The sequence below is a fragment of the Hevea brasiliensis genome, chromosome 16, assembly GCF_030052815.1.
Source record: "Hevea brasiliensis isolate MT/VB/25A 57/8 chromosome 16, ASM3005281v1, whole genome shotgun sequence".
NCBI lineage: Eukaryota > Viridiplantae > Streptophyta > Magnoliopsida > Malpighiales > Euphorbiaceae > Hevea > Hevea brasiliensis.
Genome location: NC_079508.1, coordinates 67,481,275 through 67,502,721, shown reverse-complemented (window position 1 = coordinate 67,502,721; position 21,447 = coordinate 67,481,275). Strand labels below are relative to the sequence as shown.

Genomic DNA, 21,447 nt, shown 5'->3' with positions numbered 1-21,447 from the left:
CCAATGCTGACTGCTAATCAACTAAGGCCTCTCTCTCTCTCTCTCTCTCTCTCTCTCCCTCTCTTAGCTTTTGGCTAGTATTTTAGTATGCCCGATGAGCTCCGCTCATTTTTTGGGTAAAAGGGATAGGAAATATAATGATTATTATAGGACGATACCCTCTCTTTATACAAGAATCTTCCCATGCTACTCATTATGCAAAACTCCTTTTCCTCTTTTCTTGCATTTTTTTTTCCTTATTTTCAAATAAGTCCTTGTTTAATTTTAATTCTAATGACAACATTTGAACAGAATACATTTAAAATAATATGCCAATATTTAAAAAAAAAAAGAAAAAGAAAATTCTTTTGAATATTGGAATGTTAAGCATATTGACAAAGCAAAAATTACATTGAGGATCGGCAAATGTCATGATGTTGCTTAATTATTATCATTTGATTGCCTCTACATTTTGGTGAAATGTCAGAAACATCAAAATTATACTAAAATGACTCGCACGTTCTCTAGTGATACTACCTAGTTGGATTACCCAATCGTACCATAATAACTCAAATCTACATCATATATAGAGTTGGGTATTTTACATGATGATCCTCATGGACCACATTTATTTTTATAATTTTTTTTCTCTTTTTTTATTTATCAAAAAGGGGTCAGACCATTGGCTTTTCACCTACAAAGTTAGCATTAGAAAATAACTTCCTTTAAGGAAAGAAAGAAAGAAAGAAAGATACAGTCTACTTCAAATTCACTGTTGTTTCACATGGTAACCCTGTTCTATTTTCATGGGTAAATTAAATTAGCTTTATCTTAGAAATGCTTCCAAAAAGTCTTCTCTCTTTATGTTTTTTCACCAAACCCTAACTTGCTTTTCTTTATGTATCTCCTACTTATTGTGTCCTGTGGTCCTTAGCTTTCATCACCCCAAAGTGCATGGCTGTGTGCACGTAATTTTATACATACGTAAATGGTATGGTAGTTTTCCTTTAAGTAATTTCTTCTTCATAATACGATATGGTGTAAAACTTTAAATTTGTGAACCTCGTCTTCTTTTAAATAATGATTTTTAATCATTTCTTTAGTATAGTGCTCAAGCTAAATAAATTGTATTATGTGGACAAAGAAAAAGATGCTTTAGTTAGCCTTTAATAATTTGTGATTTGGAATCAAGGCAATTAACTAAATATATTGAGTTTCAAAGACAATGGATGGGCCAAAGAAAAAGGGTGATTAGATGAGTTAAAAGAAGCTTTAATTTGTAGTGAGAATGAAAATTCAAGCAACCTTATGAGACCTTTGAATTCACAGAGATTGCTTAATTCTCATGGGAATGATGGATAGCCATGATTATCTAATTAAAATTATAACTAGGACAAGTAAATAACAAGTGAAATTTCAATCTTTTAACATATGCTTTTAAATAGTAATTCACCAACATCAATAACATATATGATATTATTATTGTTATTGTATGGGTTAAGTAAACCGTGGAACGTGTCATAATCATGGCCTTTTATTTAGTGCGGGAGCCACCACAAACCAAATAATAATCATGTATATGATTTTTTTTTTATGTGAAATCGTATTTTTTATTTTTATTAATGTTAGCATCACTGGTGACTCTTATATAATAATGATTTGCGTATCAAAGCTGTCATCCCATTTGACTTGGGCCACTTTTTAATACTAATAATGTACGATATACATTAATAAATACTATACAAATATACTTATTTTATATGATTATACATATTTTTTAAAAAAAATTAAATAAAAAGGATTTAAATTTAAATCTATTAAATAAATAATATATTTTTAATTAATTTTAATACACAAACAAAATTGAAAGTATTAAAAAAAATCCCACTAACATTAAACACTTATGGACATAAGATTTAGAAATTCCCACTTGATGGCACGTGCGGCCAGTAGACCGGAGAGCAGCTGGGATCTCCTGCGAGAGCACTCATAGCACAAGGTGGGTAAGATTGGCGATCATTGATTTTCATGCAATTCTCTATTAATTATTTGTCTTTCCCAAAATTAATTAATTAATTAATTAATATAGTCTCAGTTACGACTTAGCTTTCACAAACAACGAAAGAAATCATTGCAGCCATCTACCGTCTTAATTTCCCTAATTTTTTAGTATTTTGAAAAAAAAAATAAGTAGGTGATTTTGCAGAAACAATTAATATTTTATTTACTAAGTTTACTGACTCCTCTTGTTTGATTGGTGTCCATAAACATATTCAAAACAAATCATGTTATAATTGAAAATTGCTAGTGGAACATTATAGGGTTTATGATTTGTTTATAAGCTATGTTGAAACTTAATATGGAATTGCTTTTATTGGTCCTCTGGGCCTAATTGTCTAATTAACATTGTTTGGTTGAGTACCCTTATTTTACTTTTGTCTTTCATTCCTTTTTCCTCATTCCTCCACTTTCTGATCATGCTTTGATTTAATTATAATATAGAGTATTAATGTAAAGCTGGTGATTTGGGCACCAAAATCTTCTTCCTTAATTAAGATTAAGATTAAAATAATATAGAATTGGAAGTCAAAACTATAACTAACCAGCCTATTGTGTATTTCTAAGTCTTTCTTCTCTCTTGACAATATGACAATTATATCAAATTTGAGCAAAGTGGGCTATTGCATACCCCATTTTTTCCTAAGGTTTTAGCTCAATTCACATTGATTATTGCATGAATTCTCAAAGCAAGATTTAGTAGATGGGTTATGTGTATCCCAAGTTTATTTGATGGTTTATTGTATAATTCACCTGACAGACTCAAATTTGAGTTGTCAATTCTTCTACCATTAGATTATGCCTACACTTATATGGTATATAGTTGGGAAAAATTGGAAATGATTATTGATTAACACTATCATCATAATCAAGTAAGGAAATAATAGGGAGCATGTGAGTGCAAGCTTTTGGATCAAAAGGGGCAAAAGTGAATTTTTTTTTTTAGGAATAAAAAAGTGAAATTATTGAAGCTAAATTTGTGGAAATATTGGACATCTAAACCATATGATTATATTCTAATATAATTATTAAGGCAAATATATATATACCATTGTAGTCTCCATATGATTTGCTTTGATTATGTAGTTGGAGGTAATTTTAAGAAGCTCTTAATTATTATCTGAAGACATGCATGCAATTGCAAAGTGTTTGAATTTGAGGGAGGGAAGTCAAAATCAGGGCAATGGGACAACAAAAGGCTTTGAGTCATCAACATTATGATTGTTATTTGTGCAGGAAAATGAAAAGGAAAAGAAAAGGGTTAAAAAATGGTATAGTCTAGAAAATGTGTTTCTTGACTTGGAATTTGAGGACAAAGCCTATTGACATGCAGAAAAGTTACTGGGCCCATATACAAGAAAGCAACTGAGTTAAGTCCGCCATCCAAGCCCAAACAAATATAGGCCCAAGGTCCACACAACAAGAAACCCCGAAGATTATGATATCGACATTTTTTGAATTTTGCTTGGTGAGTTCAAATGCCAAAATATTCTAGTATTATCTTTTTTTTTCTTTATACAATTTATTATTAAATTGGTCATAGATTTTAATGGAAGGGTTAGGAATCGCAACGAATTAGATATTTAGGAGTATTCAATCAGTTAAATTCTATTAGAATAAATTTAAATAATATATAATTAAAATAAATTTAAATTTGAAAAATAATATTAATATTAAATTTTTATTTATTAAGTATTAATTATTTAAATTCGTTTATATGAATAATTAATTAAATATAAAATATATATTTTTTATAATAATATTTATGTATATTATATTTTAAATAAATAAAATTTAAATATTTTATAAAATTATTAAAATTTTAAAATATGAATTATTAATTAAAAATATTTTTATGGATATTATTAATTAAAATATATAAAATTAAATCAAATCAATATTATTTAAGTAATTAATCATAATTAAATTTAAAATAAAATTAAATAATTAAAAATAAATTATAATTAAATTTAAGATAAATTTAAATAAAGTAAATATTAATTAATTGAGATTGAGTTCCAACATCCTACCATTAGCATTCTTAGGTTGGTGAGAATTCTCTCTCACAAGTAATCAAAACAGCCATAACCACATGAACAGGTGAATTTCCCTACTCTCGAGGGAATTTTTGGATAAGGAATTGTTGGCTGCAAAGAGATGTCCACGTTGCAAAAAGGCCAAGGATCTGGTGGCACAATATGTGATGACAAGGCTAAAGAGTGTGACATGGCTCCGACGATCAATAGTAATTAGACATGTGTCACCGTGGCGGAGGGAAATTAATAAAAAAAAAAAGTTGTCTGAAACCAATCTTCATCTTATCTCCTCTCTCTTTGATCGATTCTTGCTCTTGCAATTCCATGCCTCACTCGCTCACCAAATGTCTCCTGCCAGGATTCCATCTCTGCTGTCTCCGAAGACGTTGAGAACAAAAGTTACTGGAGATTTCACCCTCCTCCCTCCCTCGGTGACTATTTTGATTTTCTGTTTTCATTCTCTCTCCTCACTGTATTTCCGGCTCTATAATCTATCATTCTCATCAAACGACGCTGGCCCTCCAAAATCCTCTCTTTTCCTTGCAAATGGTTTGTCCTCTCTCTCTCACCAACAGACACTAACCCGCTTGTCCCTCACCAAACCAATGTCGGCATTCCCCTCTCACTAAACGAAAGCTATTTGGACGATTGATTCTGTTGATGGCTATATTGAATTTAGCAGGGAAGAAGATGGCAGCTGTAATTGATGGATCTGTCCAGCCGGGTCGAATCCGGATTCTTAAAGAAGGATAAGCCAAGCAAGCAGGTCCTGTTGTATACTGGATGGTTAGAGATCAACGGCTAAGAGACAACTGGGCATTAATCTACGCCATTGATCAGGCTAACAAGGCCAAGGTGTCTGTGCCTGTTGCTTTTAATTTGTTCGATCAGTTTTTGGGAGCCAAAGCGAGGCAATTAGGTTTTATGTTAAAGGGGTTGCGCCAACTTCAGGAAAAAAATTGAAGAGACCCTTCAAATTCCCTTTTTCTTATTCCGGGTCAGTTAATTTATTCATCTAAGTTAGTTTTTTTTTTTTTTTTGGGTCTAATGTATACTCTGTTCGATTTGGATGCCAAGAAAAGTAACCTTTTTTTTTGGCATAATTTATACACTTCCTTTTGCTACTTTATGTTGTTTTTATTATTTTTTATTGAGAAGCCAAAAAATTGTATTGGATTTAAATGGGGACAAGTCAAATTTTTTAAGAGAGTGTGGGGCTTCGCTTTTAGTTACCGATTTATCACCTCTAAGAGAAGTCAATTCCAAATTTCTTCTCTTTTCATTGTGCGATTCGTGATTGTGCGTAAAGAACTTGCGGATAACTTTTGCTTCTACCAGCCTCATTATGATTCATTACAAGGAGCATGGGAGTGGGCACAAAATACCTTGCTGGACCATGCTTCTGACAAACGAGAACATATTTACTCGTGAGTAATTGATTTGATTTGGTTTATAACATATTGCTTGATTTTTTTTTTTTAATTTTTCTGCATGAGATTTTCAAGGTTGTTTCAATGGCCATTGAATCTGTAGGTTGGAGCAATTAGAGAGGGCACAAACAGCTGATCCTGTAAGTGTACATTTTGAGATAGTTCATAATGCTGTACAGGAAAATTCACCAATCTATGTCATTATTTTCAGCTATTTTTCCTTGGATTCTCCTTCCTCCCAACCTTCTTTTTGTACTCTCCTATTGAGTTATTGAAGGATAATTATATTGAATGTGAACTGGATTATATTTGTTTGGATTTTTTTACTTCTCTTATTAAGAGTCTAAATAGTCATATCACAACTTTCAGCTTTGGAATGCTTCTCAGCTGGAGATGATTCATTATGGGAAGATGCATGGTTTTATGCGGTAAGTGACTTCTTGGTTGATTTACTTTTCTTTTGTGTGTTGTGATTCCTTGTATTTTTTTCCCATATTTGTTCTATCTACAAGTCACTGAAAGCTGAAAGGAAGCTGGAGACATTGTTGAGATAAGGGATATAAGACAATAATTATGTCCAAAAGCATCGCCATGGTAGAAAGATCAAATGGGCATAATACATACTTGAGCTAAATGCCAAAATTGTTTAAAAGTTAGAACTATAATTACTTCAACAATCATCTGATGTTGTGTCTAAGCATATGGAAGCTAGTAGAAATGCCTTCTGGATCCATACTAATTGATGTTGCCATCTATATGGGTAAAATGTATCTTACGAGTCGCATTAGAGATGTTAATGCTTTAACGTGGTCTGTCCTGATTGATAACTGATAAAAATCCATTACCAAATGCTGCGGTAAGAAATTTATACTTTATGCTGTATGTATTGGGCAAAAAAGATTCTTGTATGGACAAGAGGACCTGAAGAAGCCCTTGCAATATCAATTCATTTAAATGACAAGGTAATTTCATCATAATTCCTTTCTGCTTTCAATAAGGTTGTAACAGGAGCTTCACCAGTTTGTGTAATCAGAAACTTATCATGCAGTACGAACTCGATGGGAGGGATCCAAGTGGATACGTTGGTTGCATGTGGTCAATATGTGGTGTTCACGACCAGGCTTGGACTCCCCCTCGCTCCTCCCTGTGCCCTTCGTTTTTTATTGTTGGGATCAACGATAACTCAAGTTCTATAAGCTGAGTACAAGTTTTTATGGAGTCTTGAGTTACAAATTATACTTGCTATTGGTAGAATGAAAACTTGCCCCTTACCCCAAATAAATGATTTCTAAACAACTATGTAGAAATTGAAAGCTTCTTGAAATGGGTGAAGTATATGAAAAATGAATTCATTTTAGTTTGTCATCAATACCTTTTGTTGCATCAAACTGCCATCATTGAGGTGTTCTCGGTTGCCATTTTCAGGGTTGGAAAGAGCGTCCAGTTTTTGGTAAAATTCGTTATATGAACTATGCAGGCTGCAAAAGGAAATTTGATGTTGATGGCTGCATTACCTACGTCAAGAGGCTAGTAATTGATATTAAGAAGAGAAAAGCAGAAACTCAGCTTGGTGGAAAAACAAAAGAGCCCCGTAGTCAAAACATTTTACATCTTGTAATAGCAAAGCGTAAGATGAATACTGAATGGGCTAGCGTTCCATTTTTCTAGTTAGGAAAGTTGGACAACGAGATAATTTATGGTGGAAACTTAATTAACTTAGCAGTTTATGTGACAATTTCTGTTGACAGGTATTATCGAGTTACAAGAATTTAATGCCATCGCCATCTAATTGATTGTCTAAAACCTTGGTATAGATGGCGATATTAAAATGGTTAATGTAACCATGTAGTCTTTCCATTAGAATGATTAATTGGCGTTTTCCTATTAGTTACTGGTTAGTAACTTAAGATTTTCTATACTTGCGGTAAAATCCTCAGCAGTTCCAGCTTATTAACCACAGCCCACAGATGAAATGCTGCTGAACCTGGTTAAGCAGAATGCTTAACCACAACCCAGGCAGAATCAGTCCACTACGAATATCAAGCAGCAGACATTTTACATTGAACGCTAAAAAAATGTATACAATGAATTCAAGTATCTAATCTACGAATACAAATGGGATCAGAAAGCTATTGAAAGCCTGTACTCAGCTCCTTATCCCACCGCATTTATATCTGTAGATCATCCAATGAGAGCTCATGCGCTGTCAATAGTTTTAGTTTCTGCAATTCAAAATCAGCACTATAATTAGGCCAGGCATTTGGCTGGTAATGGAAGAGGAACATTTAAGACTCTTAAGAGGAAACTAGTTACCGTAATAAATTGTGGAGGATCATCGAGACTTGAAGAGCCTAGCACCACTTCCCTCTGTAGCTTACTTGTAAGCTTGTGACATACCCTTAGCTGGAGATAATTGTGTTGTGCATGACACAGAGAGACAAGAAATTGTAAGTACAGAAAACAACAATTAAAATGAACTTGAGATTAAGATCTTCATACCTCAGATCTGGTAGCTCCACCAACAATAAATACAAAAATACGCCGGCCCATCTTCTTGAAATCGCTAGATGCATGTTTCAGTATCGAATCACTGTCAAGCAGAAAAGAAAACATTCATCTCATGACACAAGGATAGAGAAATCACCCTTAGATATGCATAATGGTATGAGACAAACTTGTAGCCATTGATTTTCAGCTCCATCAAGAAACCAGACCATACATGCTATATATATATATATATATATATATATATATATATAATTGGTTTTTTCAGCAACCAGGAGAAAAAACAAACCTTGAATATCCATCATTAGAGTTCCGAGGTCGAGCCCATGTTGGTGTCCGTCTTGATCTCATTGAATGAGGTGCTGGTGGTTGATTCATTGATGCGGCATGGGATGTTCCATGGAAGGTTGCACTTGGGTCATTCATACATGGATATTCATCCTTGGATAGTTCTCCTTTGCTAAGTTTTTCAACAAGTTCCTGATAGATGAATACCATTTCAGCAAGTTTTCATTCTTTTGGACGGTCCATTTGACTTATAGCTGAGGATTTGAATTTGTGTTTCAAGGGAAAAATCATAAAATTTCTACATGATATCAAATTCAAATACCTCATGATTTGGAATTCATATTTATCCAAATAAGCGTTAACATAATCTTGGCAGAAGTTGCAAAATGAATAAATAATTTTGTACAACAAGATGACAAAAATAAATTATCAAGCAGCCCATATTAGAAATCCATGACATCCTTACAAATCTTTTCAAAAGTTCAAATCACACATCATTTGCTTCGCAACTAACAAATGTATCAAGCCAAAATTGAATCTCATCGATTCAAACAGAAACTGATAGGAGAACAACAGATAAGGCATTGGGAATTCGGAAACATGTACAGATGCCCATAAACATGGTTCAACCTATGATGTTAAATTTTCACACTATTTCAGTGTGGTTATTAAAATTACTCAACTTTAAATATGTTTTAATAATAGAGTTAATATTGCTAGATTTTGATACAGTTTTAACTGGATTTTTAACAAGATAACAAAGAAAGATTAGTCTAACATAGTTCTACAAGTAAACATATGTTATAGGGTTTGACACACTTAATCATCACGTGAAAAATTGGGCTAAAATTTAAAAACATTTAATAAAGGTTACTTACTGAAACAAAATCAAAGTTGAGTAAATTTTTTTTATGTACCAAATGAAATTCCATGACCATGTACGAAAGTAACCTCCAGAAATGCACAGAAAACAACCTACTTTAGTGAAATGGTATGTGCAGTACAGATGATTGAATTTGCTATAACTAGAGACAATATGACATCAGAATAAAATATTCAATTGTTGCCAAAAACTGAATTTTGTCAAAAAATGAATGGTAATCCTTTTTCCCACATTCTCCAGAAAGGGGTAAAAGGAAAACTAGGCAAAAAGAAATGTACGCTATCAGAGGTGTTCTAATCACGTGATATTTGATGCTAGCAAAAAGAACAAAAAGGGAAATTATGCATGAAATAATAAATTGAAAATGACTGTAACTTTGGATGTACCTCTATCATAGGGTAAAACCGTGATAATTGCCACGTTGTTTCTTCTTCACCAGTGCGGTCTTTTCTAACGGCACGCTTCTTCTGGCAATTGAGAAGAAAGAGATGGAAGCAAAAGTAAGCTTAAAAATCATCAAACATAAGCAGTATTTCATCCGCATGTATGTTACCTTATGAATGTCAAACTTTAGAGAGAAAGCTCCAGTTGAACTCTTTTTGGACTCTGGAGACCCCCGAAGGAATCTCATATTATTCACTGCATTCATATCATCTTGCGGTAATTTTGCTAACTGAGAGGCATTCAAACTATAGAGGATCAGTATGAATAACAAGATATTGCTGGCAGCATCAATTCAGGAAAGACATGATTTAACTAAACAACTGATCGACTTCAAAAAGGAACAAGAAACTGTATATAGCAGGATAAAGGGAAAGGAGATCAACCTTCATTAGATTAAGACCCTTCTCACTATCAAACTTCTCAGGACAAATGGCTGCAAGAATCATCAACAAGCGCAACTTATTTTCGCGAGTAACATCCTGCATAAGTGGTAGTTACACCTTATAAGTACATTTGACATGTTGTAATACTTCCATTATGACTTGTTAGAAATTCTCACCTCTTTTGCAGTTAAAAATTTAATTACATCTTTCGTTCCTGCATCTCCAAAAACTAGGTCCTGCTCCAGTTGCCCTATGTCTCGAAGCCCCAAATCCCTGATAATTCTGTTAATTTTTCCAGCAATCTGAATCCAAAAATGTAATTTGCATGAAGCCTTGACCGTGTGAAGATTCTGTCAACCAGTAGATACTAGATATTCTTTTCCGTCTAATGTGTGTGATTTCAACCTATGTGTTTAGAAGGAAAAAGAGAGAATATTTAACAAATTTTGATCTTTTTACACAGGAGGGCCTGACCGAACTGCTGCTATAGTTCTGGTCCAGCTACCTTAAACAATCACCTTTTGTAATAGTGACCAAACTGCGTTACTTCGACTTGGGTACATATATTGAATACAGCTACACATCGGCACTTGGATCTGAGGTGTTTGAACATTTTGTTACATTGAGCCCTAAGCCAATCATGATGATGGGGCCCCTCCTTAACACTAAGAGCCAGTAAATGATAGTTGATATGGATCTCAAACAACATTTTAAGCAGTATTAGGAGAAAGGAGAAATTTGCAGCGTGTCACAATTTATTGGCTTTTAAGGCTCAACAAGGGCCTACTTCAAATCAACAAGTTACGTCCTTATTTGCTTTTCATCTAAACAAAACATAAGCAAGTGCACAAGCCCTAGACCGTTGGAGCAATTAAAACAAAATCAATAGATTTTGAGCTGGATAAATAAAATTAACATACAGGATACAAGGTTCAGGCTGTGTTAGACCATTAGCACTAACCCTAACTGGGGGAGAATAGTTATTTTCAAAAAAAAGAAAAAATGGGCGTTTGTTTGGGGAGGAGGGGTGTTGTGGTGGTGTGTGGGGAGAATAGTTTCAAGTAACTAACATATATAGTTGAAATACTATAACATATTTGTCAATCAACCTGAGGAAAGCAATGGCTGGTCATGTGAACCAAAGGCGCATTTTACTCAAGTTTCAAAACCAAGAAGAACAGAATATTTGGAATAGCATCTCCAGGGGCGATCAGAGGGATGTTAGTTATAAGAAAATTGTTTTAGTAAATAAAAGGCAATTTACTGTCAGAAGAAAGAAACCAACCTCTACATGGAGGGATAGCTTTTCAATTTGTTCACTGTACTGTGGCAATGCTTGAACCATCTTCTGCAAGTCCCGTGTGGTAAGCTCACCATCTCTACTCAACAGATGAGACTTCAAGATGAGAAATATGTCATGATAGCAACTAATCATGAAATAGCTTTAAGTCTAGAATACAGACAAATAACAGAAAGCAAGGGTATGCTAGCATCTCTGCTTGGATATGCAAACACATAAATAAAATCTTACACAAAAAACCAAGGACACAAGGATGGAAAAACAAAGGCAGAAATGTAATAGAAAAAGAGGAATTTGATCCTTCTCTGTACACAACTGCATAGGGAATTCTAACTGCAGGAGTCATCCACCACATTCAATATTTTTTTTTTTTCCCTACCATTACATTATGGGCCAAAAAACAAGACAGTGATTTGGGAATCACAGGGAAATAGACCGCTATGGCCATTATAGTTCTACACTCTGTTATGGACCATCACTCTTTCTCACTATGGCATGACAACTGTTACACCATATATACCCTTTTTTTTTTCACTTTTGCAAGTTAAAATTATTTCTTTTTTTTTTTTTTGGAAAAAAAAAAGTCAATGGGAGGACCACAGCTACTTCTGTCTGGCACACCTGGCTGAGACTGTACAGATAATGCAAATTAAAACCTTGATCCATCCTGTCTGCACTTCTCCATACTATAAATCCACTCCTTTCTACAAAGACAATCCCAACTACCAATCTGCATGACCATTTACCTAAAAATGCTCTCCTCGCAGCTCACACCCAACCCGCATGATCCCAAATAAGAAATGGTAAGAAAACCAACTTACAGTCTGTACAGGATGGATTAATGTCATATACATCATTTATTGGTGTTCACTTTAACAAGATAGTATATCATCTCCAAATAGGTCTAATACCAGCATCTCCCCTAAATCCAAACCTAAAACCACCTTCCATCCACCTCATAACCATCCTACTAAGCATCTCCAGTACAAGAATAAATAAGAAAGTAGGCAACCGGTTCTTTTCATTAAACCCTTCAACCCAAAGAGCCACATGGGCTCCACAATGAAAACTTAGGTACTCTGCAACCGTCAATTCAAAACTTCCATAGATGCCCTAAACTCAAATTTTCCTTTAATTTACGCGAGTAATGAATGCTAAATTTTATTCTATCACCAAGGAACTGTATCAGCTGCCTTGACAAAAATTATTAGCAAGAAGGACAAATGTACAGACAAGTGTACATGGTTGGCTATGATGATTCAGCCATGCATAACATTAATTTTTAAAATAACCATGAAGTGAATGATTCAAGATGAAACCCTAGGAAGGCGAAAAGAACAAGAATTTGTGGGGAACACAAAATGGCCCTGGCTTTAAAAGATGTAGCAAACACAAAGCAATATTGAAAAATAGTTGCCAAAAATATTGAGAAGAAGCTGCTTATCAACTTTAATATGGAACCAAATTTTAATACACTTGTGATGAAGACTGTTGATCACAGCAAAATATCTCATTTATGTTACCCCACATACAGAGAGTGAGAAAGATCTTTTCTTCTCATTCCAAAGTTCAAAAATCGGATTGGGTTACTCACTAATCACAAAACATCAATTACCTTCTCTAATATTATATACCCTTGGGCAAGGCGATCAATTGTTTTATTAAGAAAAAGTTTACACCAACCTTGAACTATGTTGGATTTGTGCAGCTTTATTCTTTGATACAAAGTTTGTCATCTTCTCATGCAATTGTTCACTAGCCTAACAAGGCAGCCAAGGATCAATGAGTATTTACACCAGAGATATTCAAAATAAATAAAAAAAATATAAGTGCCATACTTACAACTGCTATATGTGCATGGCGAAGCTCAAGCCAGACAGGATCATGTTCATCTAAAAGAACCTCTTTTTTCTCAGGAGGACCACCTGTTTTACCAGGAACCTGAACAACACATTCCTTCATTTCAATATCCAAAAGAGATCCAACAGAAAATGAACAAAAGCAATATAGATATAAAAGCATTAACCTACCTCATGCACGTATTTATTTCCCTCCATATTCAGTAAATCATGGCACATGGCATCATATGTCCACTCATGTATAATAGGAGCAATCTAGAAATTCAAATATACATGTTAACAAAGCCACATGATAAGCATATACAAAGTCAATAGGCAATAAGTTCTTACCTGATCTGCAGATCTATCTAGGATAAGCAGCTCACATGTTTCTGTCTGAGGAAAGTGTTCAATCTTTTGTTTGTAATGCATTAGACGGTCCCAAACTCTAGCAGCAAGTTTTGTGGGAATCAAATCATGAAAAGTTGTCATTGTGGTAACATCAATGGACTTGGCAGCACGATAGCGCACAAAAGGAAATTCCTGAAAACAAAATATGTGAATTCCTCAGAATATATTCAAACAATATAAATCAAAATATAAAGATCATTGAATGTACCCTTAAAGAAGCAAAAACAGTAGCGATGCGAGTAGCCATCACGTTCAAACATGCATCACCTTTGCGAGAATCCTCCTCATCCCCAAAAAGTTCCTCTAAAGCCCTCTCATTGTCAGTGGTAAAACCCTGTATGAAGAATATCACAGTGGATAACAACAATAGTAATGATGATAAAATGATGTGATGATGATGAAAAAAATAAGCAGCAGCGAGATCAAGAAACCATTATCATTAATGAAAAATTAGAAACCAAAAATATTAGACGTAAGAGAAGAAATTGCGGATACAACAGAAATAAAGAAATTTCCAGATATAGAAGAAACAAACTTCTGTGCAAGTTTAATTAGCATAAGAAATACCATTCTCCAAAAAGCCATGTAAACGGGGAAAGTTCACAGTATGTTTAGAGTTTAAGCCGACATTGTACTTTTAGATTGTGATAATTAAGTTTCCTGGCATGATTGCCTAGGTCGATCCATTATTTTTCCTTCTGTTCTCTCTACCTTTCGGATATGCATTCTTGCATAATACCTACAAGCTTCAGCACCTGTTAACTGACATACTTAATATTTTCAACCTCCACTCAGACCATAAATCTTAATATTACAATCCTTAATAGAGCCTACTATAGATATATTGCCATTAAAGTGGTTGTGATCAGGTGAGCGTTAAATTACTTGCATCAGTCATTCACCTCTGGTTTCTTCCATAAGCTATATCTAGCTAATTATTCCCTCTGTCCCATGTTTCTTATAGAAATAGAAGCAATGATGCTAAAAGGTTATGAAATATCAGAAATAGGGCAATTCTAGAGATAGTACAGTGAAAATGGCATAGGCTAGTACAGTGAAAATGGCATAGGCCTATTCAGAATAAAAAACTTGTCCTTTCATATAGGCAAGTAACGAAATCATGACAAGTGCCAAAAAAGAAAAGGGATGCACCCAGGTACATCAGAAGTATACAAGAGAGTACTAGAGGAAGAAAGTCGAAAGAAGAGACAACATAGTGATGAATTTCTAAGCCCTACAAAATCTAGAAAACAAAAGACAGCATGTAATTTTTAAACAAGCAGTTGTCACTATTAAAATGAGAAGAATAAAACTATTAACATTTTGAACAGAAGTTAACATCAAATTTCAAAACCAATTTTTTTGAAGCTACTTTGCGAATGGAGGAAAAACAATGGAAGGTAGAAAACATCATTGATCACATGAGGTATTCTAGACATTACTCCAAACACAAACATGACATCGCATTGGTTTTCCTAGGCAACAACGAGATTAAAACCTCTAGTCAATTGATAATACAATTTAATTCCATAAAACAATAACAAAACTGATCAGCAGCTATATTATGCATGCAATGTTTAACCAATAGATATGGAGTCATACCTGGCTATCAATAGCAAAATACTCCAAATTCATCTGCATAACTCACCAAATCAGAAGAAATTTCAATATATCAGTAACTTTTCTAGTAATGATAGATCAAAAGAAAAGGCAGCAATAAACTTACAGAAATATTGTTTGAGCACCTTCATCAATCCACAGAATAAACAACTTTCCAAGAAAATAAGAACTATACCTCTCTCAATGCTCCTATGCGAGACAATACAACTGTATCTTTCTTGATATAAGCAACCAATTCTCTTGAAATGGGTGAGCTGAAGAAAACAAATGCCCTTCACACATGCAGAAAAGATTAGAAAAGAAAAACTCAAGAGCCATTAGAAAGTTAGCACTTAGAAAACATATAAAAATCTAGCACATACTTCTTATATAAAGGTGACTTTCCAGACATGTCTGACAAGAACATGACGACACTGCAAATATAAAGAGAAGAGAGAGAGTGAGTCCAAATAAGACAGATAAAAACAGAACTTGAATGTTTCCCTTAAATCTAACCTAGCCCTACTGGAATGACAATATAAATCACATATGGAAGATTTTTAATCAGCAAGTTCATTTTACCCCTAGGGTGTAATGCAAACACTGATGTTGCTAGAGATAGAATTGCACAAAGACTACAACGTAGGGAAAAAAAAGGTTGGATTAACAAAAAGGAATAATAAGAAACATTTGAATCAGAACAGACCATGTAAGCCATGAAGCAATCAAGTTTATTTATAATCCTGGAATGCGAACTGAGTAAAATTGTGAGAGAAAATGCCAAAAAGATTAAGGCATCATGTTTATCAATCCTAAAAGTTTATTTGAAGATCTTAATCAACTGCCTGGAGATGAAGATATCTATAGTCCAGCCATTGTAAAATAATTCCATATGTCAAATACTCAGATAATATCCTCTACCCATTAACGATTCAATATAAAAGTAAGAACATTTATGCCAATGTGGTTCAGGCAATCCTCAATTGCCACAAAGCAAATAATCTTCTATCATTTTTTTCATTCCTTTCTTTCTATAGGGAAGCAAAAGGGGCTAGTGCGTGATTTTTTTTTCAACTTTAGAGCCAAATTCTTTATACTGCTTTACTAAAACTATAAGCAAGCAAACATGCAAATCTGTAGTTTTTGGATCAAAATTTTGAAGGAAAAAAATTCCATACTTCTCCTTTTAAGAAAATACTTTTTTAGTCTACAACATAATATTGCTTTTGATTTTTCTATAAGAACAGGATTAGAAACACAAAAGAATCAATATTGACAGTCAACCGAAAGTACGTATATTACTTCTCTTTAGTTGGTTGGATGAAATATATAGCATCCCTGGAGGGAAAAGGTTGCCTTCGTCTGTATATATCTTCTACCACTGCGGGGGGAAAAACCAAAAAACGAAAAAGAGAAAATAAAATAACATTAGTAATTTAGTATCTTCTGGGAACAAAACAACAATCTGAACTTAACATCTTATGAAACATAGCTTTTTCACTGCCTTAGTCTAAAGTCTAAAAACCATATAATTTTTATGTTTAGTCTAAAGTCTAAAAACCATATAATTTTTATGTACGTTGGTCACCATCATGTAAATAATGATGAACAATAAGAAGTCACATCAAAATGATTTTTTTTCTACAGATGATCTGTTCCTTAGAAATGTTCCTTGCATTATTTGAAAAATATTTTCATTTACTTAGTACTACATCAACAAATTTCAACTTGACTAAATATTCCTTGAAAAATATTTGCATTTACTTAGTGCTATATCAACAAATATCAACATAACTAAGTACTAATCCCATAATAGTTAGGTTGGCTATATGTGGATCTATTCCCCCCATTCCATTTAGTTTAGAGCTACATCTGCAAACTGCTAAAACCTTTCTCATTACTTCCCCTAATGTCATCCGAAGCCTAATAGTCACTTTCTTATCTCTTATAACTTCAATATCCTCAATCTTCCACACTGGTGAATTTGCTGGTCATGAAAAAATATTAAGCTAAATTTGCTTGTGATGCTTATGCTTGCTTTTGATGGTAATAAGATCTTACCCAAGCACTCAACAATTTTAAAGAGGCATTAATCTAGCTACCCTTAATTTCCATATATCAAAGCCTTCTCTATATCAATCTTAACAAATATTTGCGAATTGAATTCTATGACTCATGGCATACCTCACTGATGCGTCCCACATCGGTTCTGCAGGGAGATCTTAAGTGTTATATATATGAGTTTGCAAACCTCCGCTTGTAAGCTAACTTTTGAGGTAGAGTTAGACATGTTCATATCATTTAGTATTAGAGCCTCACTCTGTATGGTTGGTGGGCCATGTACAAAGGTTCCTTGACATTATTCGGGAGAGGTCGGGGTGAACGAGTCATGACCCCGATTACTTCACGAGGACGTTCAGTCTAAAGGGGTCAGGAATGATGCATCCCACATTGGTTCTGCAGGGAAGTCTTGGGTGTTATATATATGGATTTGCAAACCTCCCCTTGTGAGCTAGCTTTTGAGGTGGAGTTAGGCAGGTTCATATCATTTGGTATCAGAGCCTCACTCTGTATTGGTCGGTGGGCCATATACAAAGGTTCACTGACGTTCTTCAGGAGAGGTCGGGATGAACGAGTCATGACCCCGGTTACTTCACGAGGACATTCAGTCTAAAGGGGTCGGGAATAATGCGTTCCACATCGGTTCTGCAGGGAGGTCTTCGGTGTTATATATATGGGTTTGCAAACCTCCCCTTATGAGCTAACTTTTGAGGTGGAGTTAAGCAGGTTCATATCATTTATTATCAGAGCCTTACTCTGTATTGGTCGGTGGGCCATGTACAAAGGTTCCCTAACGTTCTTCAGGAGAGGTCGGGATGAACGAGTCATGACCCCAGTTACTTCACGAGGACATTCAGTCTAAAGGGGTCGGGAATAATGTGTCCCACATCAGTTCTGCAGGGAGGTCTTAGGTGTTATATATATGGGTTTGCAAACCTCCCCTTGTGAGCTAGCTTTTGAGGTGGAGTTAGGCAGGTTCATATCATTCACCCAAAGAATATAAGATTAACATATTTCACTAATGACATCAAAATTTGGAAACATTGCAGGAGTAGCAAAACCAAGCACCAGGATCTTCAGGTAAAAGAAGAAATAGTAAAGCTAAGTGCTTTGGAGATCACCATAAGCATGGTCCCTATGCACATGAGGATGGTCCTGGAATAAATTAATTGCATTTTAAAAATTAAAATCCATTTCACCCTGAGTTTTGCCCCCAAAACTGCAGTAAAATGAAATTCACCTACTTTTACGATCCAAAGCATGTTTCAAAAATATTTTGAACGAACACAGCAAAATCAGCCCTAAATTTCAGAGGCCATGCTTCTGATTCTTACATGAAATTCCTTCCTGTGTGATATCAGCCATCTTCCATGCATAAGACATGATCTTTACGGTAAGTTTGTCCATGATGAGTACCTGGCGTAAGATATTCAATAACTAGCATTACTTAAAATGAATATTTTAGAGAATGAAAACATGGCAAGATAAGAAAATAATCAAACAAAAAATTGACAATTGAAAAATCATGCAATATAAAATAAGTAAAACAACATATAGCGGATTCAAAAGTTGCATGCATACGTACATACATACATACATAAAGCAGTTCTATTTCCATCAGTTATCTGCTATGCTAGAAGTCCCCTCCCAAGGTGAGAAAGAGAAAAGGTAAAACTTAAAAGTAATGAAGAAAAGGAACATAACAGAATACCTGCCTCATTTCTTTCCTAAAAGGCTACGTACAAATGAATTGATCCCGAAAAAACCCAGAATACTCAATCTCAATATTATTTATATATTACTAGTCTACCTTTGTAACTGTCGTTGTTTATTTACATAATTGATTACATACATACCAAGGCATGCATGTAAGGTTTGAGACATACCTACATACAAACAATTAAATGGTGTAAATGACTAAAGTCATGGACGAATAGTTGCACAGAGAACATTATCTCATTTTATCACCTTGAAGGAATAAGATGGCATATTTCATACACCAAAATCAAAGATAAACACGTACAATAATCAAAACCCCATCAACAATTGCAAGGCTATAAAAAATGTCAATGAGAGACAAGAAGAGAAAAAGAAATTACATATGAGAGATTAATTCAAAAAAAATGAAATGCAAAATGGCCACAATCCAAAGAAAGCAAAAGCACTTCCATAGGAGATCTATCCATACTGGGCAACTTGTTGGATACAAACATGCCTAACAGATCCAAAATCTTCACTCATATTTAATAGGCGCCAAGAACTGCCAATATGCCATTAGACATGAGCTGGATAGATAACACTCATAGTCAAAATAAAGAAAAATAATCCTAAAACTCTATGAGAAGTTATTCCATTCAATTGGTCTGAAAGAATTCCATCTGTACATGCTCCATGCCTCACATTAACATCCAGGAAACACCAGATAACTTTCTACACTTTTCCTTTGGAGAAGCATAATCCTCTAAAATTTTTAAGATTAGCAGGACTAGCAAAACAAAATACCATTCAGAAGCAAGTGAAAGTACCTTCCAGGTTGACTTTGAGTCCCTTGATTTGGCCGATCCAAGCATTTCATGTAATAAACCTGAACAAACATGAAATTTAGATTGAGAAAGAGTCAGCCCTATTAACCTTTATAATAAGCAACATGGCTTTCCCATATTATTTTGAGGAAAAATTAATAAATACATTCACTAAAAAAATCCTTTTGTAGAAAATCATTCATTAGAAAAAAATAAGATTAACAATAAAGCAGCAAGAGAAATAATAATTAATATACTAATATATACATATACTAATATATAATTTCTAATTTATTTCATTTACAATTTTTATTTTTTCTGACTTATTTACTATAATTACATAAAGAACTGAAAAACATTATAACAATAATGAACATTTTAAGTGTGATAAAGGATCTTGCTATATGTCAGAACGAGGAGGACAGAATAGCCCAAAATTTTGCATAGAATAGCCAGTTTCCGTAGTATGCCAAGAAAAACAAAGTACTGCACCAAGCAAAATGGAGTAACTTGTCCCCCTCAACTTATTTTGTCATTCCAGGCCATGACAACTAAAGCCACGAATCATCTGGGTTACCATCTTCCATCTATAGTAAAAAAGTACACAAAATATGGCTTGAACTGGACCTCTCTATAAGTGCAACATCATAATTCCAAAAGATACCTTCATTAACATGTTAGGCAGCCCTAGCAGTTCCCTTCTATCTGCATTTTTCATATGAATACATACACTTCAGCCTTTAGCCCATCAATCACACTATTCTGTTTCACGTAATTTATGTTCTAACGAGGAGAGTTTGCATTAAGAAGCAGATCTTCTAGAAAAACACATATCTCTATATCTCATTTCAACTTCGTGAATCCCCAGAATCCAAATACCAATGTAAATCTCTCATCCATTGATAAACCCAGCGCCAGGAACTAAAAACCACAATCTTCCTCATGCTCATCCTCATTACACCCCATAAAAGACAAAATTACATGATAATTTAGTCAAAGATATGTCTAGTAGTCATTATCATGTAATAAGAAGAAGTAAGTAGCTAACAAGAAAAATGAACCTAGTTAGATTTGCCAGCGTCAGTGTAATCACAAGAAAAATTGAGGTAGCCAGATTCTATAACAATGAAAATCCAATCCCAAAATGTTTGCTTTTAGCTACCTGAACTTATAACAGACTTAGAGATAAAGAAATCTCACATAATTCAAATAATATAAAATATAATTGGTAAAACGCGCAGTTCGAAAACTAGTAAACGAACAAAGTCCAGTATACATACGTATATATAAATCAGAAGTTAGAGTAAAGTTTCAACGAAGCAAATCACTCATTGCATAAAACAGCAAAAGGAACTCAAAGACTATGAAAATGAAAACGATCAAAGGATAATTTCAAATCGATATGAACAATGAAAAATATTTTAATTCAAATATCCAGAGAGAGAAAGGGAACTCACGTTCACGGCTGATTTGTCTAAAATTCTTGTGCTCGGCACCATAAGATGAGGAGTCGGAATCCGATAACGACATGTCGATGGATCCAAAAATACAACAAATTGCAGATAGATAGCTGCTTAGTGATGACGGAAGTAGATTAGGTGTTTGAGAAACAAGTAAATAGAAGGAGAAATGCAAGATCAAATTAGGCGAGAGAAAGAGAGAGGAACAAAACGAATTACAAGTTAATTTATCGACATAAATCATAAATAT

At 34.1% G+C, this 21,447-nt stretch overlaps 2 protein-coding genes across 2 annotated transcripts; one reads left to right on the top strand and one right to left on the bottom strand.

Moving 5' to 3' along the window:
* Window positions 1–4,856: 4,856 nt before the first annotated feature.
* Window positions 4,857–7,306, top strand: LOC110631826 (deoxyribodipyrimidine photo-lyase-like). Its single transcript, XM_058138480.1, has 8 exons — window positions 4,857–4,963; window positions 5,007–5,070; window positions 5,412–5,500; window positions 5,607–5,643; window positions 5,873–5,931; window positions 6,384–6,465; window positions 6,552–6,623; window positions 6,929–7,306. The coding sequence occupies exons 1-8, from the start codon at window positions 4,857–4,859 to the stop codon at window positions 7,169–7,171; spliced, it is 753 nt and encodes a 250-aa protein (XP_057994463.1). The 3' UTR covers window positions 7,172–7,306.
* Window positions 7,307–7,534: 228 nt separating this feature from the next.
* Window positions 7,535–21,439, bottom strand: LOC110631813 (SNARE-interacting protein KEULE). Its single transcript, XM_021779781.2, has 21 exons — window positions 21,195–21,439; window positions 19,741–19,799; window positions 18,550–18,631; window positions 16,457–16,535; window positions 15,538–15,588; window positions 15,351–15,447; window positions 15,158–15,190; window positions 13,764–13,889; window positions 13,496–13,687; window positions 13,337–13,420; window positions 13,149–13,247; window positions 12,990–13,066; window positions 11,292–11,385; window positions 10,183–10,308; window positions 10,007–10,102; window positions 9,733–9,852; window positions 9,566–9,646; window positions 8,298–8,488; window positions 8,003–8,093; window positions 7,817–7,906; window positions 7,535–7,725 (listed from the first exon to the last, which is right to left on the bottom strand). The coding sequence occupies exons 1-21, from the start codon at window positions 21,265–21,267 to the stop codon at window positions 7,672–7,674; spliced, it is 1,995 nt and encodes a 664-aa protein (XP_021635473.2). The 5' UTR covers window positions 21,268–21,439; the 3' UTR covers window positions 7,535–7,671.
* Between the last annotated feature and the right edge of the window lie 8 nt (window positions 21,440–21,447).